At 40.6% G+C, this 15848-nt stretch overlaps 1 protein-coding gene across 6 annotated transcripts in view; it reads left to right on the forward strand.

The window, feature by feature from the left end:
- The first annotated feature begins 381 nt into the window (after positions 1-381).
- ELAVL4 (ELAV like neuron-specific RNA binding protein 4) overlaps positions 382-15848 on the forward strand; it is a 43052-nt gene continuing 27585 nt past the window's right edge. For 3 of the 6 annotated variants that reach the window (XM_010158728.1, XM_010158727.1, XM_010158729.1), the window contains exon 1: positions 382-616. In XM_010158728.1, the coding sequence (XP_010157030.1) occupies positions 388-616 (229 nt within the window). In that variant the 5' untranslated portion in view covers positions 382-387. The remainder of the gene's footprint in view (positions 617-15848) is intronic. The other 3 variants (XM_010158724.1, XM_010158723.1, XM_010158725.1) reach the window with 2 other exon arrangements.

The following is a 15848-nucleotide window of genomic DNA, read 5'->3' on the forward strand; positions in this document are numbered from 1 at the left end:
TATAAAGCTATACACTTAACTTCATCTGATTTAATGGAACTATAATTTTAATTATGATTATTACCTTAAATTATAATTAAATTTATGTGGTTTAAATTTACATTTGTGAAAATGGCTGCGTGATGAAAGCAGAAATCAGCTTTGCATTAACAAAAAAGAAGGGTTTTTAACTGCATCTTAGTATGTGCTCACAGCCAAAGACTAGCATGACCTACTTTGCAACAATAACAGAGGAATCAAGCCGGGTTTTTTGTTGAAGTATCTAAATTGGCCATGAATGCTACCTACTCATGTGTTTGTAAGTATCTTTAAAAATAGCTATTGTATCTGTGAAACTTAAGGGTTTTTTCCTTTCTTCTTTTTATTTTGATGTAGATAATTAGCACCATGGAGCCTCAGGTGTCGAATGGCCCTACTTCCAATACAACCAATGGACCCTCCAGCAACAGTAGAAACTGCCCTTCCCCCATGCAGACAGGGGCTGCTACAGATGACAGCAAAACCAACCTCATAGTCAACTATTTACCCCAGAACATGACTCAAGAGGAGTTCAGGAGTCTCTTTGGGAGCATTGGTGAAATCGAATCCTGCAAGCTCGTGAGAGACAAAATTACAGGTAAGAGCTTCGTGTTGCTGATTTTACGTGCATCAGGCTCCATTTACATTTGGGGTCAGCAAAGCCTCGGTGCTTATATTGCAAGTGCTTAGCACAGAGTACTGCAAATACTGTGGTCAACTACAGGTGCTAAATCTTCAGTTTTCAGTGATGCACACTGGATCTAGAACAGCTGTAGGAGAAGCCCTGTGTCTTTCAGTCTCCTGACAGTTCTGAGGGGAAGAAGCAACATGGCCAGTCTGCATGCTGCACAGCTGCTTGCAACAGGCCTCAGATGGTGGTGTTGCTTTCCTGATGGTGGTTTTTATTTAACATTGGCTCAGGTTGTAGGAAGGTAGTCTAAATAGCTTGAGCCATCTGACCATTCTTACTATTTCTTCTGAACCTCACCATACCCTCATCAAAGTTTGGCCTGTTAACGACACTGAAGTCAAGATGGCTCTCTCTGCTCATCATAGCTTATTTACAGTGCCATTTGTAAAGAGCAGTGGTCTGTAACTGGAAGTCTCTGCTCTGGGTTTGTCAGACATTTGTGGGTATTGGTTAGTGGACTTTGTTTGTTGGAAATGCTTTAATTTGCTGTGACCCTTTCCTGCATGAAGCAGCACCTGTGGGTAGGTGCCTTCAGAATAAATGCCTCCCATTGCAGCTTTTACCTCAAAAAGGAGAAATCTCTCTGCACTATCACTAGAAGAGGTGTGGATGGGTGCAGATGCACCTAGCCTATTCTGTATCCTTGCTGCTGTGGCCAGGAACTCACTGATGCCTGAGAAGACGGTGGGATGAACAATCAGCTTTTATAGCTTGCTTTATAGGTTAGTTTTATAGGTTGTGTGTCTACTCGCACCGTAGGTGGGAACAGCTGAAACTTCACTGCTGTTCAGTGCATCACCAGCGCTGTTATGTTTAGCACAGAGAGCAGCAGCCTTGGGAAGGAAAGGGTTCCAGAAAAAGAGCCATCTCCTCTCAGATGCGCTCCTGGCAACTTGGGTGTGCGCTCCGTGGAAAGAGGCACCGTGGAAAGATAAGGAATTAAAATACAAATCTTCATACCTACTTCCGTAACAGCCTGGCAGCTGTTGTGTTGGCAGCATTAGGATGATCTGCTTAGAGCTTTTAAACATGCAATGCTTCTTTTTTATTTACTTCCTGACATAAAGCAATGTTCTGGTTGAACACAAGGCACGTAACAAATGGCAGTAGCTGCAGGGTGGCTCAAATCCCCAGAAGTGTAGTCCGGCAGAGCTTTCTTTAGCAAGCTGACCATGATCTATGTATTTCAGTATATCTTCTGATTGGGACACAGCTTTAGGTCTACTGAAAGGGAGAAGATTGAAAAATGGAATTGATTTTTATTTTTTTTTACTTAAAGAAATTGCTTGTAACCTCCCACTCCAAAAATTTCCATGCAATTATGACTGAAGTACTCCTATAAGCATAGCTGGCCCAGTATCCCAGTGTGACATACCACCCTTCATACCTGCCACCAAGCTAACACATCTCCACACCATTGTTTTTCTTTTAGTCTGAAAATACTCAGAAATTAAATCGCAGGATGCTTCAGTTACTTCAGACATAAGTGAATACTGAGCCCTCATCTGCAGGAGTCTAGAAGTGCCTAGCTTGATCATGGCAGGTCCTGTGTTCTATGAGCTTTTTCTTTCCCATATCCCTCAAATTCATATTTAAATTCAAAGTCATTTCCTCAGGTTTCTTGCAGTGCAGTTTCAAGACTTTAGATATTAAATGTTGTTTTCATAGAGAATTGGCAGTCTTTGGACAGAGTGCCATTACTTCATCAGCTAGGAACAGTGTTCTTTTTGTTTTGTTCCATCTCCAGGCTTTTGTCGCTCTATTTAAAGTGAGAAACTTCCTATATGATCTTCTGACTTTTTTGGGGGTTTTTTTGCCTATACTTTTTTTCATGTAAAGTCCTTAAATCTTCATGATAAGTAAAATATTTTAAAGGAACTATTCTTGGGGGGAAAAACACAGATGCATTGAGTGTTATCACCCCTAAATGACTGAGGAGCCTACATATTTTTAAAAGTGATATACAAGTGAAAAAATTCACAATAAAGAATTGGCCTTCAAAGACACTGTGCTGTTTTTGAAAGCGGAATTTAATCTGCTGGGGTTTTTCAGGCCTGTTACCAAGGCATTGTGCAACATTACCGTATTTTAGGATATGTGTTCATTCCTCATATTGAGTTGAGGTAGTAAATTGAATGCAGTCCTCAGCCAGAAGCAGTCCATGGTTTTTAAAGGTTCTTAGAACACTGAGTAACAAAACAGAAATGCACTGAGGTCATACCCAGCTCATCTTTCTGCATAATCATGTAAGTGTGTTCATTAGGCCTTCTGGGTTTTTATGGGTTTTGAGAGGGGTTGGAAGTATGTCAGTAGGCTGTTACAGCAATGATTGGCTTTCTCAGGTGTTCTCTGCTTTTTTCATACTAGAAATCAATGTAGAATTTTTGAACAGTGGAAGCTGTCTTGTGGAGGAAACAGTACATTCTTAAGCTATTTTTGCTGAACTGCTTAAGGTCTGAAATAATTTAGGTTTTGTCTATTTTTTGTATTTTTTTGTTGTTACTGTTCAAACTTCTGTGTTTTAATAAATTTTAATTGTTTACTGTTGTAGTATGCCTCTAAACAAATGTTGGAGCTCCTTATGTTAAAAATAGAGGTTGTCCTTATAGTTTGTTTCCTTCCTGTAAAAGAAGGAAAGCCAGAACAAAAAGTTAGCTGTGGAGAGAGGTTGCTTCAAGAAAAATAGAAAAGATCATAAACCAAATCATCATTAGTTACCCTGGCAAAATGGTATTAGAAAAATCTCAAATGTATTTCTGAGCTTAGGTAGGATTTAATTGGTCGATGTACAAGATGGTTTCCCCTGTCCTGTTAAGGAATTGCACAGATTTCATGAAATCATGTTTAGGCTCCCAAAATACTTTTTTCCTGTTCACAGCTAAACAAAGACTGAACATACAGAATCTCTTTGAGAGAACTTGATCTGAACTCTTATTAATTTTAGAATGGATTAAATTGTGTCAGGAATAATCATCTGCTGCAAGTCTTTTTTTTTAGTCTTGGAACAGTAGTAGGGTTTTTAAGACAATTGATTTGTGATGTTACCCCTCGCTTTGGAAAGACGTGTGTTTAAACAAGCATATTCCTTTACTAAAAAAAATGCTAATTTGGTAGTACACCGTGCTGAGTTGAATAGGAATGACAGCTTCTAAGACAGCCTCTAATTTGGTATTCAAAACCAAAATTGTAAACTTCGGTTGTGTTTGGTAGCTTCTCAGAACAGGCAGGATATACAGTAGCATTTTTAAAAAATGCTAATGACTTGAAAGAGGAGATGGAAGTCAGGCATACATTTTAATTATGGGGGAGGGGTTGCAACAGAAAAATGTTTTTTTTCACTGCTCAGATTTTAAGGGAGTAAGACAAGGAAAAACAGACTGAAGATAGTTGCCTTCATTTGGCAGGGGTGTTTAATAAAAGCAGAACTTGTGGTTGTAAAGTGTGCTTATTAAATTCTTCATTTACACTACCTAATTAATTCTAGCATTTTAAATTAACAGTGAAACTGGTCCCTGCTGTACCATTTCATAGCTACAGCATATTTCGTCCAACAACCCAGTTGTTCAGGTTTAATCAGCTGCTCTCAAAAAATGAGAAGGAACTTGAGAGAAGAAAAACTAAATGGTATAAACATTTTAGAGGCACATTAGACAAAGGGAGGTTATTTCAGAGCAGGACTGCAGCTTCGGATGTACAGGAGGCTTGGTGCTGACAAGCAATGCTAAGCTATATGGTGTTGCAGATGCTCTTTATTTCTTAGTTTGTCCAAATGAAACCACTGATAAATATCATCCTGACTTAGGGAAGAACAGGGCTTGAATTCATCAGAAAATTTTGATAGAGGAAATGCTGAATTTCTATCCCATGTTGAAAACCAAAGATCGAGTCAATGTAGCGTCCATCCATAGATGCTGCTGGCCAAGTGAGTTGTCCTTGCTGATGTTGTTCGTGTATGGGAGAACAGGATTTTTGTTGCTAACTTTTTAGTTGATCTAGCAGCCTTAGCTGAGCTCTTAAGAACTGAGTTTTTGTTTCTCTGTAATCTACACAGAATTTATATCTCCAAATATTCAGATGACTGCTATCTTTGGCTATCTATCTTTCATATCTTAACAATGATCCAGATGCACTGTAAAGCAGAATATTTATTGATACAGGATTTCTGTGCATCACTTAACTTATGACAGTTTGCATATTCCTAGATACAATTTGATGTTCTTTGCATGCATAATCAGGAACTTCATTGGTCCTCTGCCCAAAAAGCAACTCTATTTTTAAATCATTCTTTTGGAATTTTGCAGTTCCTTTAAGATTACGCACAAAGATTGACACCTTTTGTTTTAATTTCAGGTGTTTATAGTAGGACTGATACAGCCTTAGATTAAAACTGCACTTCAGAAATAATCATGGCATTGAAAGTGTCATGCATAATCAGGAACTTCATTGGTCCTCTGCCCAAAAAGCAACTCTATTTTTAAATCATTCTTTTGGAATTTTGCAGTTCCTTTAAGATTACGCACAAAGATTGACACCTTTTGTTTTAATTTCAGGTGTTTATAGTAGGACTGATACAGCCTTAGATTAAAACTGCACTTCAGAAATAATCATGGCATTGAAAGTGTAATATAAATATTGATGATCCCAGAGAAAATGCAGGACTGACAAGCTATTGACTCAAAGCAGTAGCATCTGTGTGTTGTCACATTTTAAATAGAAAGAAATACTGAGTGTTCTGCCTATTGTCATCTCAGTTTTGGATTGTCCATTCCTCACCCTTGGGATGCTCAGCCATATGATGCAAAAGCCAAAAGCTCACAAAATGTCAGCGTCCAAAATAATACAGAGTACAGGAAAATCTCACACTTGAGCAGTTGTCAATGCCCATTTCTCCATAGAAAACAGAAATCCTAACCTGGGGAGGATGCTCTGCCTGTGCTCTGAGCAAGCCACCATGAACTACTTCTGGTCCAGAAGTAAGTCCACACCATGTTAATTTTTACAGGACAGATAATATCAACTGATTTCTTATGCTTTCCCTCTATAACAAGCAGCTCACAGGTGCTTATCAAGAAGGTGCTGCTGTGAAAAGCCAAGGCCAATATTTTATTTAGCCAAACATGTATAGTGAATGCTGGCACTGAACTGGTGTTTGTTTGGAACATGCTGTTCAGAGACTGCACACTTGGAATTTCCTGAAATTTGGGGCCTAATTAAGCAGCCTGCATTTCAGCATCTGGAATTGGTAACTGTATTGGAAGCAGTGTCTGGAGAAGGCCTGTGTCCTCCAGAGCAGAAGCCATTAATTGTGGCAGTGACCCTAGGAGGCACGAGGGAAGGAAGCCAGTTATGATCACAGTCCTCAACAGTATGACTGTCCAGGTGGGAAGCTCTTGACTCAGGGCAAGCATGCAGTGTCAGGAAAACACTACTTTAGCTTCCCTTAGTAAACAGACCTCGTATTGGCCCAGTGTTTGCAGCAGGCAACAGCTAACCTCACATATTTTAATGAGAGATTTTGATGTACGTGAGCAAGGGGTCATGCTGTCCATCTTGGGTACAAGAGGGGGCTCTGAAAGCTTAGCATAATGGAAAGATGTAAAAGAAACACAGCATTAATGGCTAAATTTAATTATAGCAGAGGCCTTTACAGTTCATGACAATTGGTAACAGTTGCAGAGTTAATTCTGCATTTGAAAGATTTGGGCTGGAAATTCCAGTGATATTAGTAAAATTGTGCTGCTTTGTCGTGGGGGAAAATTTTTATTCAAAGGAAATACTTCACAGCAATTTATGTTTAGAAGCTTCAGATAGGACATGTATTCACTGAAAATTTCACATACAAAGACTACCAGTGTTTGTATGTTTTCTCTAGGAATCTTGTAAAAAGGCATACTTCAAGTGTTTCGTATTGGAAGAAAAAATGACCCATATGCAGATAAATATAGCTTACTGTGAAACCTGGCATTAAGTTACCTGATCCTAAATGACTGAAATCCTGGGCATAAACTATTTTTACACTTGATGTCCAGTGCTTTGGATAGTGCCTTCCCTTTTGAAATATTACTGGTTCCAGTGGTTTTGCCCACTTAAAATACATTAAACAGATAGGATTATAGAATGCAGGGATTATGTTAGATAAGACTTAAACTGTTTAGAAAGTATGTAAACACTCATGCCTTGTGGCATAAGCCCACCTAATAACAGGGTTTAGGAGAAAAATACTTTGTAGAGGTAGTTTATTCTGTTGTAGACTTGGATATGTGTTTTGGTAAATTCTCTGTAGAGCAGTGGTAACAAGTCACTGATCTTTGATTATGTATTTAGTACGGATCTTGTTAGACTAGACTCAGCATTAGTGGTAGTTGCTTTGCCCCAGTAGGAGATGAGAATTAACAGTCCTTCAGAACAGGGAAAAAAAAAAATCTGACTTGCATACTATGGTGTTCACCATTTACAAAGTGAATATAATTCTGGTGTTTGGTTTGATTGTGTTTAGAGGCCATATTTATTAGTGTCCCTCAAACTGGCTGTACAGGGAATCTCTAAGAAGCAGTGTGGCTTTCTGCATTGGATTTCCTTGATAGTATTGCTGAAATAAGAAAACATTATACAGCAGAATATTTGCTAGACTACTCTTGTCTGAAATATTCACCAAGTGCATTACCTTTTTTTTCCAGTAAGTGACTTATAGATTGACCTCACCTCACCATATTTTGGTAGGTACAGGAGATTTGTATGGGAGTTACTTCAAGTTCATGTTCAAAATGCAGTGAGGAAAGAGTAGTCAGACTTGTTTAACTGCAGCTGAAAGTCAAGTTCCCAGAAAAGCTCAAGTCTGAAATAATGTGGTTTAAAATTGGAAAAAAAAAAGTCTCCGACTTAGATAAAATACAGAGCATGCCTCAGTGTTTGGTTATAATTTTTGCCTAGTGCCTTCAGTTGTATGCAAAGAATAAAATATTAATACATTAAAACCAGACATGTTTCAGAGTCCTTTTAAACCTAAAATCTAGAATTATTTTTAGAAGACTTAGATATATGGCTCTGTTAAAAAGACCTTTGATAAGTTGATCTTAATTTGCTGGCCTAGTTTTTTTTCGTATAGCATCTTATTTCCTGCAGTGTATTCTGTTCTTGAGCAGAGATAAACCTAATTTTTGTTGTGTATCCTCTTCTAAGGGCTGCAGATTCAAGACAATCCCCAAATATTGATTATCTAAAGGAACATTTGCATCAAGTATCTGAACTGAATTCATTAGCACTGGGGGGAGGGAGCACAGAAATAGTAGTGTCTTAATGCTGGATTTATAAAAAGTGTTTAGTGTGCTTTAATGTCTATTCTAAATGCTGAGGAAAACGGTCAGATTTGCACCCATTGTTTTCTTTATCACCTCTCTGCAGTTGGCTGGCGCATACTCTGCACCAGTGAAAAAAATTTTGATTTCTTGGTTATTGGGGAAAAAAGCAAGTGAAATGAGTGTTGGGGCAAATAGGCAGAAAGCAAGTAGCCATGACCTTTGTGCTGTGAAAGAGCTTTATAAAGAACCTCGGCAGTTTCAATCCAGAGCTTGTTCTGAAGTGCATTAAATGTGTGAAATGCATATTTGGTTTATTCTTCACTGTTTTAACTGCTTGATTTGAGTAAATAACATCACCTGCCTGTCAAGGCTAGTGAGGAAGGATTAGCAGCATGGTTTTCCTCAACATCAGAGACACCCCCTATGCCTCTGAAATTGTGACTTCTGGATAGAGGGTTATTTGTGAAGCTTTTTGTGCCTGAGCTAGCCTGGTATTTTCTTTGCATACCTTGTCTGTGTGAGGATACTCAATCTACCAGGAAACAGACAGGTGAAACGGCTGTGTTGGTGGATGCTCTGTCTGATGGTCCACCCTTACCCTTCAGTGTTGGCTATTCTTTCCTCATTCTGCCCTTCCCTCTAGAAGCACAGACCCTGTGCTTCAGCACTCGTGTGCAACTCCTTCTTTTCCTAACCCTTTTTCTTTCCTTTTAGCCCAAGGAGGACAAAGAGAAAGGGTGAGGAAAGGAACAAGAATTCCAGGAAAGCTCTGGGAGATTGGCAGCAGTGTCCACTAACAACACACTCCCTTCCAGCTGAGGCAGGTTCTCTTGGGGCAGCAGTGATAGCATCATGCCAACAAAATACCTTTTGGGGCTCTGAGGCTGATTCTTCCAGCCTGCATCCAGTCTCTGCCACTCAAGACCTTCTGTCCTTCAGCCATACCCGTGAGCAGTGTGGCCATGCATGCTGTGGCTGAACCTCTGCCTGTCTCCCCAGTGCTAGGCAGCTTGTCTGAGAACAAGTGGCCTGTGCTGTGCAAAACTAGTCTGAAAGGTTCTGTGAGTGGCCTGCCTCCTGCTCTCTCTTTCCATGACACTTTGCTTTTTACCAGTGTTGGCGTTTGAGGGATTTGTGACCAGGATTATTCGACCTGCTTGCACTAGTTGTTTTTCAGACTCAGTGAGCCAGGAAGTTGTTGCACATCCATCATCACTTGACTTCTTAGCATGCAGGTACTGTTCTCTGCCACCAGAAAAGCTCTGCAAGATCTTCACCTTAACTTCTGGGAATGGACAACCTGAGACCTTCAGATCAGTATTGGTATCTGCTGCCCAGGGGAGTGTACTTCCTCAGCATTCCTATCTTTTTCCTGTTTTATGCTAGCTCAGGTGATGTGCAGTCCCTGTACTGATGAAATTAAGTAACTCATCAGACTCCATCCACTTGGACCCTATCCTTCAGATCATCTTTGCTTTTGTGGTTATTCTTAACTGACTTGAGCAAGGATCCATTTATGTGATCAAGCCAACCTGTTTTCTGTTTGTTGTTGGAGATACCATCTGTAGAGGGCAAAGTTCCTTTTGGAATATCTACTGCATGGAATTGTTGCCTGGCCTTAAATCCTTTCCTTCTTCAAGAAAACTTCAGAGGTTCAATTGCAATGCTTTAAACTTAGGATATCATCTTAATGTACTGTCATTATGCCCAAGATTGTATGGAGAGGGGGATTTATGATGCTTTTTTCTACACCTGCACATCCCTAATGCTGGCTCACCAGCTCATCTTTTCTGCTTAAAGGATAGTTTCTCTTCCTGCCTGTCTCGGGAGTTGGACAGCCTTTGTATGCAGCTCCCTGGCAGTTGCACTTATTGCCTTCTCAGTAATCTGTTGGCTATTGGAGGTTGCTCTGATGCTCAGCTTTTGCCAACAGACCAAGCATACATCTTTGGATTTCAGCAGCATCTCTGCTGCCTGTCCCACACCATTCCTGGAGCAGTTATTGCAGCCTTTGGCTTTAAACCAGTTGCAGTACAGCCCGAGTCTTGTTCAGGCTGTTGTGCATCTCTGCCTGTCTGTTTAGACAGGTTTTGCCCAGGTGCCATGTTTCTGATTTTTGTGATGCCACAATCCTGTGGTCTCCCTCATCCTTGTGAGACTTTGATGCTAAAATGAGTAGAGAAAGAGGGGATGAAAGCAGCATGTTGCTGAACTCCGTTTCTCTGATGTTGCTCATTGGCTTTGCTTTGGCTGACTCGCTGCTGGGCTGCTTTGGATGTAGCTACTGTTCTGCATCCTTCTTGAGTAGGATCCATCACTGACTCGGCAGGGACAAGTAGGAACATCTGCAAGGAATTTCAGTGCAAGTTACTGTCTTGCTGGAGGCAGGGTATTGGACTAGGAGACCTCTGCTCTGACCTATGCTGCTGTTCTTATAACTGTTACAGCATCTGTTTAATCAGCAAAATGTATCAGCCTGGGAGGGGAAACAAATGTGTTTATTTTTGTTCACAGGAACCCAGACTGGCTTCTGGTTTATATAGTTTTTAAGGGGTGCTGCAAAAGCATATGGACAAATTGCTCTGTCATACTCACCTGCAAGCGAACAAATGGCAGCATTGCCAGTGTGAATAGCTGTTGCTGTACAGGAGAGGTTGCTGTTTCTGTGGAAGGTCTGATGTGCCCACCGCCCTGTGCGGAGAACAGCGCTCACACGCATTGTGAGACACCTTAAAATAGGTATCAACAGGCTTACTCTTGTTGCAGCATTCTAGAGTCCACAAAACGAGGCCGCCTTCCCCTTCCTTGGGATGCTGTTGGTTAGATGTAGGGAGTGTTTTGACTTTTCCTGTTGGATGATAGGTGGGACATGACATCCTTTTTCTTGAGAATGGTAGGTGGGACATGAGAAGGTAGGACATGTAACAAGGTAGAATTCTCCAGCACTTACTTTTTTTAGACTCCTCTGTTCTGCATGCTGGATCTGTCGTTTCTATTTACCAATGCATCTTTTTCCTGTTTCTATGCTTTCTCATTAAGTTATCTTCCTGCTCTGGAAGCCACTTATCTTAGACAAAAATTCCAACCCCAAACAAAAACAGCTTGGGAGCTTGACTAACTTTTTTTGCCTTGTGCTTTCTACACTGGAATAGCTGCTTTTTTTGATTTTGTTTATTGGTAGGATTGTGTTACATATTTGTTCCAGATTAGGTATGTTTTGGTACTTTGCCAAACTGGAAACCAAAGGAAAAATATGTATATTTTCCCTCTTCTGTTTACCACTTACGTTGCATCTTTTTCATATCTGAAAAGTCTAAGAAAATCATATAAAACCTGTGCTGTTTTCAGTGGTGGTCAGCCTTCAAAAACAGCTTATAGTAATGACATCTACACATGGCACATCCAGTGCCAGACACGAGGATAGTGTCGTAAGAGAAGGAGGTAGCTGATACAAATTAAATCTGCCACCTTGAAAAGGAAACCTGCTTTTCAGTCTGTGAAAATTCAAGGAACATTCATGCTAATATTCTTTTCAACAATATTATCAAGAAATTTAAGTGATAGAACTTAGTATGTGCATACAAAGTCATAATATATTCACCTTTTAAGCAGTTTTCCTTTTTGTTACTTCTATTACCTGCAAGTACCTAAAAGGAATATTATAAACAGTTGGAACATATTTAAATACCTGCTCTTGCTTTAAAGTTCTTGAAAGTTGTGTCTTAAAGCAGAAGCAAATTTGTTCAATACTCACTGCACTCTTTGAGTATTGATGGATAGCAAAATTTTTATAGGTAGCACATTTTGGAATACAATAAAATGGCTTTACTTTCTCAGCATCTTTCCAGATGCTATGTGAAGTAATCTACGTAAATCTATGACAGATTAACCTTCTTAGCTGTCAGGTTGCAGCTTTTATTTATGCTTTTGCTGATCAGATTAAAAATGCTGCAGACACAGGTTGTGTTGTTAATATTAAATTTTGTATTCCGGTTTGTAATAAATTACTTTCCTCTGTGCATTGGAAAAATTGGTTAGTAGAGCTCAAATAGAGTTTAATTAGTAGGCTGTTTAAGAGACAGAATAGGTATTCTGAGTCATTGTTCAGAATTACTGTGAAATTTCTAGTGCTGTGGTGGCTTTTTTTGTTGTTTGACAGAGGCTGAGGTACAAAACCCTAAATGTTGCCAAATTAAATCATTTAATGACACAATTACCAGGGTGCTTTAAATGTGCAGTCAAGCCAGGTTTCACATCACTGTTGCAGTATATTGTTATGTCCTACTTAACAGTGTGTTTTGCCAAACAAGAATATTGTTTTTCTCCAGTTTTATGTGCTTCTGCCACTTCCTTTTAGACTGGAAGTGTTGCTGCTGCTATTTCCCCATAAAATGCTTCCAGCTTTGAGGATGCACTAGATTTTTGTCTTAACTGTGCCTTTTCTAGTTCTTCTGTTTGCGTAGCTCTTAGTGAGAGAGCATGTTCTTGGTCTTCAGCAAAAATCTCTGCTGCAAACCAAGTGCTTCCTACTTCTGTTAAGCCACGACTGACTTTTCACTCTGCTCATGCAGTTCCATCATGGGTCAGAGGTGGGAACCGTGGTCAGCAGAGGCTCTATGGTTGTTCTGTCTTTCTGCCTTTCTTCTCCCCATCGCTCCACTCGCTGATAACCTTCTGCAATAGTGGGTTTTCTCACAAGTTTTGATTCAAGGTGCCTGTCGTCGTTTTTAATGTGAAAGCTTGGTACGCTTGCACCAAAATTGTGCCCATTGTGCGTGCAGGATGGGGTCACTGTGCTCTGAACTTCCTGTCTCTGGTTGAAGTCTGACCAGTGAAAAATAACTTTTCTTTTGGTTTGCTTTCATTGTCAGCTCAGTATTAATTTTTTTGGTTGCTTTCCACTTTCATCTAAATTCCAGAAACACTTGTGTTTGGGATGGGATGCAGGAAGGGAAGGTATATCTGTAATTGTGTGTACCTCTTCCATGACCTGCTGGTTCACACTGGAGTGCCATTTCTCTTCAGTTTCAGACCTTCTCATTTTCATACCCTCTTCTAATTTCATCTTATGAGTAACAGTGTTAGGTAGCATGCTTCTAATATTTTATCTACAGTCCTGTTCTTTACATATTTGAAGTATAGGCTTTTGTATCTTGTTCTAGTCACAATTTAACCAAGGGAATAGCATATGTTAATGTTTTGGTGCTGGACACTTCTTATTTTTCATCTTTAGTTGCTCTCAAGCCGCAGTTAAATCCTTCTTAGTTTAAAAACCTGGTGGTTGCTGACCTTTCAGTTTGGTTTGTTTGCTTTATCTCCAGTACATACATTTGTTAAGTGGAGTTTACTATTCTTTACGTACCACTGGTCCAGCAGTGCAGTGTCCCCTCTCCACGATGTGACATCGCCTATTTGGGATGTGAAAGGCTTCCTGTCACATATTGCATGCTTTGTGTAACGCAGGGACTCCTCCGCAGAGCAGTCACTTAAGTCTGTTGCAGACCTCTTTCCTTAATGCTGTGTACCAGTTTTTACATGCTGGGCAATCTTTTACTTTTTTCTAGGTCTATTTGTTTTTGCTTTTTCTTAGAGTATTGTTTTAACTTAGCTTGTTTGTTTTTAATGTCTGTGTTCTTGTGTTTCATTTCTCTCTTTTTCAGCATTGAATTTTCTGTTTGGGATAGACAAGTCATGGCTGTTTCTTGTCCATTCATGGCTGTCCCCAGAACACTGGATTTTTACAGTACAGTCCCTGTTCTGTTCTGGGACAAAGCGGGGAGGAGTGCAGCCTTGCTCTTCTCAGAACAGCTGCTAATTCAGAGGCTGTGTGCTCCTTGAAGGAAGGGGGAGGAGATGATGAAAAGAAGGGAAGCAAGAGATGTCAACTAGGGGGAAAAAATCCAAATATTTGTTCAGAAATGGAACTCAGTTGTCTCACATGTCAGGAGCAGTAACTTCTGAAAATACACTTAATCAGTTGCTTGCAGTAGTATGAATCCACCCATGCTTAAAATCCAGTTTTACATTTAAAGAAACTTGACAAAAGAAGGAAAATAAAGGAAGACGAGAATATTTTCTGCAGCAGGAGATGTGTGTTGTTTACAATGTATCTCCAGCCCAGCACAAGTCAGTGGTCCAATAATGTTACTGTCTTCTGGTGGGGGAGATGCAGTTTTAGATCCCTGTCCTAGTGACTGTGTTACTCCATCCAAGTTCACCCTGGAAATCTCAATGCCTTTCAGTTTCTCTTCCCCAAAATAGGAATAAAAGTGCTTTCCTCAGTGGTGTTTGTGAGGAAAGGTGCGTTACAGAGATAAAATGCTTCTGTGCTGTGGTAATGGGAACCGCAGAAGGCTCCAGCCAAGTCAGCAGCATCTGTCTCAAACTGCCACTTAAGCTTTGCATGCAGATCAGTCCATGTCTCCAAGTACAGCAATTGCACAGCTGGCTTTGCTAAAACGCTGTGGTGTGCAGGTAAGGGCAAAGTCTTGTTTCAGGTGAGATGCTGAACATCTGAAATGCTGGAAGCCTCTAGACTGTAAGGCACTATTTGCCAGAGTAGGTGTCTTTTATGTTGCTAGTATGGCCAGGTTTAAAATGGAGTACTTGCACGTTTCTGAAAGCCCTCTCAATTTCTGTGTGAGTAGGATTTTCAGAAGGATCTGGGGATGCTGGGCAGCAGCAGGCTCTGTCAGAGTATGCTCCATCTTGTTCTGTTTTCTGGATGGATGTGCTGGGCCACTCCAGAATGAGAAGCATTACTGTGTCTAATTTTGAGGGATAGCAGCTACTGTCAGTTGATGTTTAATTTACATGAAAACTGGTACTGCTTCAGCATCTCTGAAAATCAAGATGTTAAACTACACCGTCTTGCATTAAGGGATTTGTCAAACCTGCAGAGGAGGACAGAACTCGTGCAGTCTTGTCTGGCACTGCCTGGTAAAGTCAAGCTTCCCAGTTTGGCATGGTGCTGGCAGAATGACCTTGCTCTCTGTTACAGGGAGCTTGCAGTTGGGTTTTGGGGTCTTTTGGTTTTGAGGTCACCATGTTCAGGTCCTGGTGGTTCTCCAAACAGATGCAGAGGTCCACAGTTGGCAGTTACCTCACCAGCACTGTTTGATCACTTCAGCTACATTTGTAGGATTTGTTTCACATTTTGGGCTATGCTTTTTTTATTCCATGCTTTTTCTAGGCTTGTTGTCATGGTATCTGGCACTTCCCATTCAGATATTAAAATTGAGTGAGTGGTGTCTGTATGTCTGGTTCATCTTCCTTGTCTTATCCTTTCCCTGAGGGAGAGTTTTACGTGGGATGTAGCACGCAGTTTGCAAGGGCTTCCTTTGGGGGATTTTTTTAATCACGCAGCAGTGTCTCTGGTGGAGAAGACCTGGTGTGAAGAAGCCCCTTCCTCTTGGACTGGGCTATATTAAAATCTACATGCATAGAGCTCCCCTGGGAGCTCATAGTGCAACTCCTGACTTCCCCCCCAGGCCCCCCAAAAAAGCCTGTCTCCTAGACGAATGAGCTTTTATCCGAGTGTCTCGGGCACTGCCAGCATTAAGGCAGTGATAAGCTTCTTCTCCCTGCATATTTCCCATGGCGAGGCCCAGCCTTCGCTATTTGGGGATGAGGGCTCTGGTGCCTTAGGGGCAGAGTCTGTTTGAGGAATCTTGTCCCCTCTGAGCAGGCTGTCAGCATGCACACCTTCACAGGTGCTCTAGCTGGATCTGGGCTTCAGACTGTGGAACACAGGGATTTTCCCTGAGGTTTGGGATTAGATTTGTTTATTTGTTATGAAACTTCAAGCATGTTTTTTAGGAGAGCTGTTATAAGGGTACACC

This window comes from Eurypyga helias, unplaced genomic scaffold (assembly GCF_000690775.1).
Source record: "Eurypyga helias isolate BGI_N326 unplaced genomic scaffold, ASM69077v1 scaffold4579, whole genome shotgun sequence".
Taxonomy (NCBI): Eukaryota; Metazoa; Chordata; class Aves; order Eurypygiformes; family Eurypygidae; genus Eurypyga; species Eurypyga helias.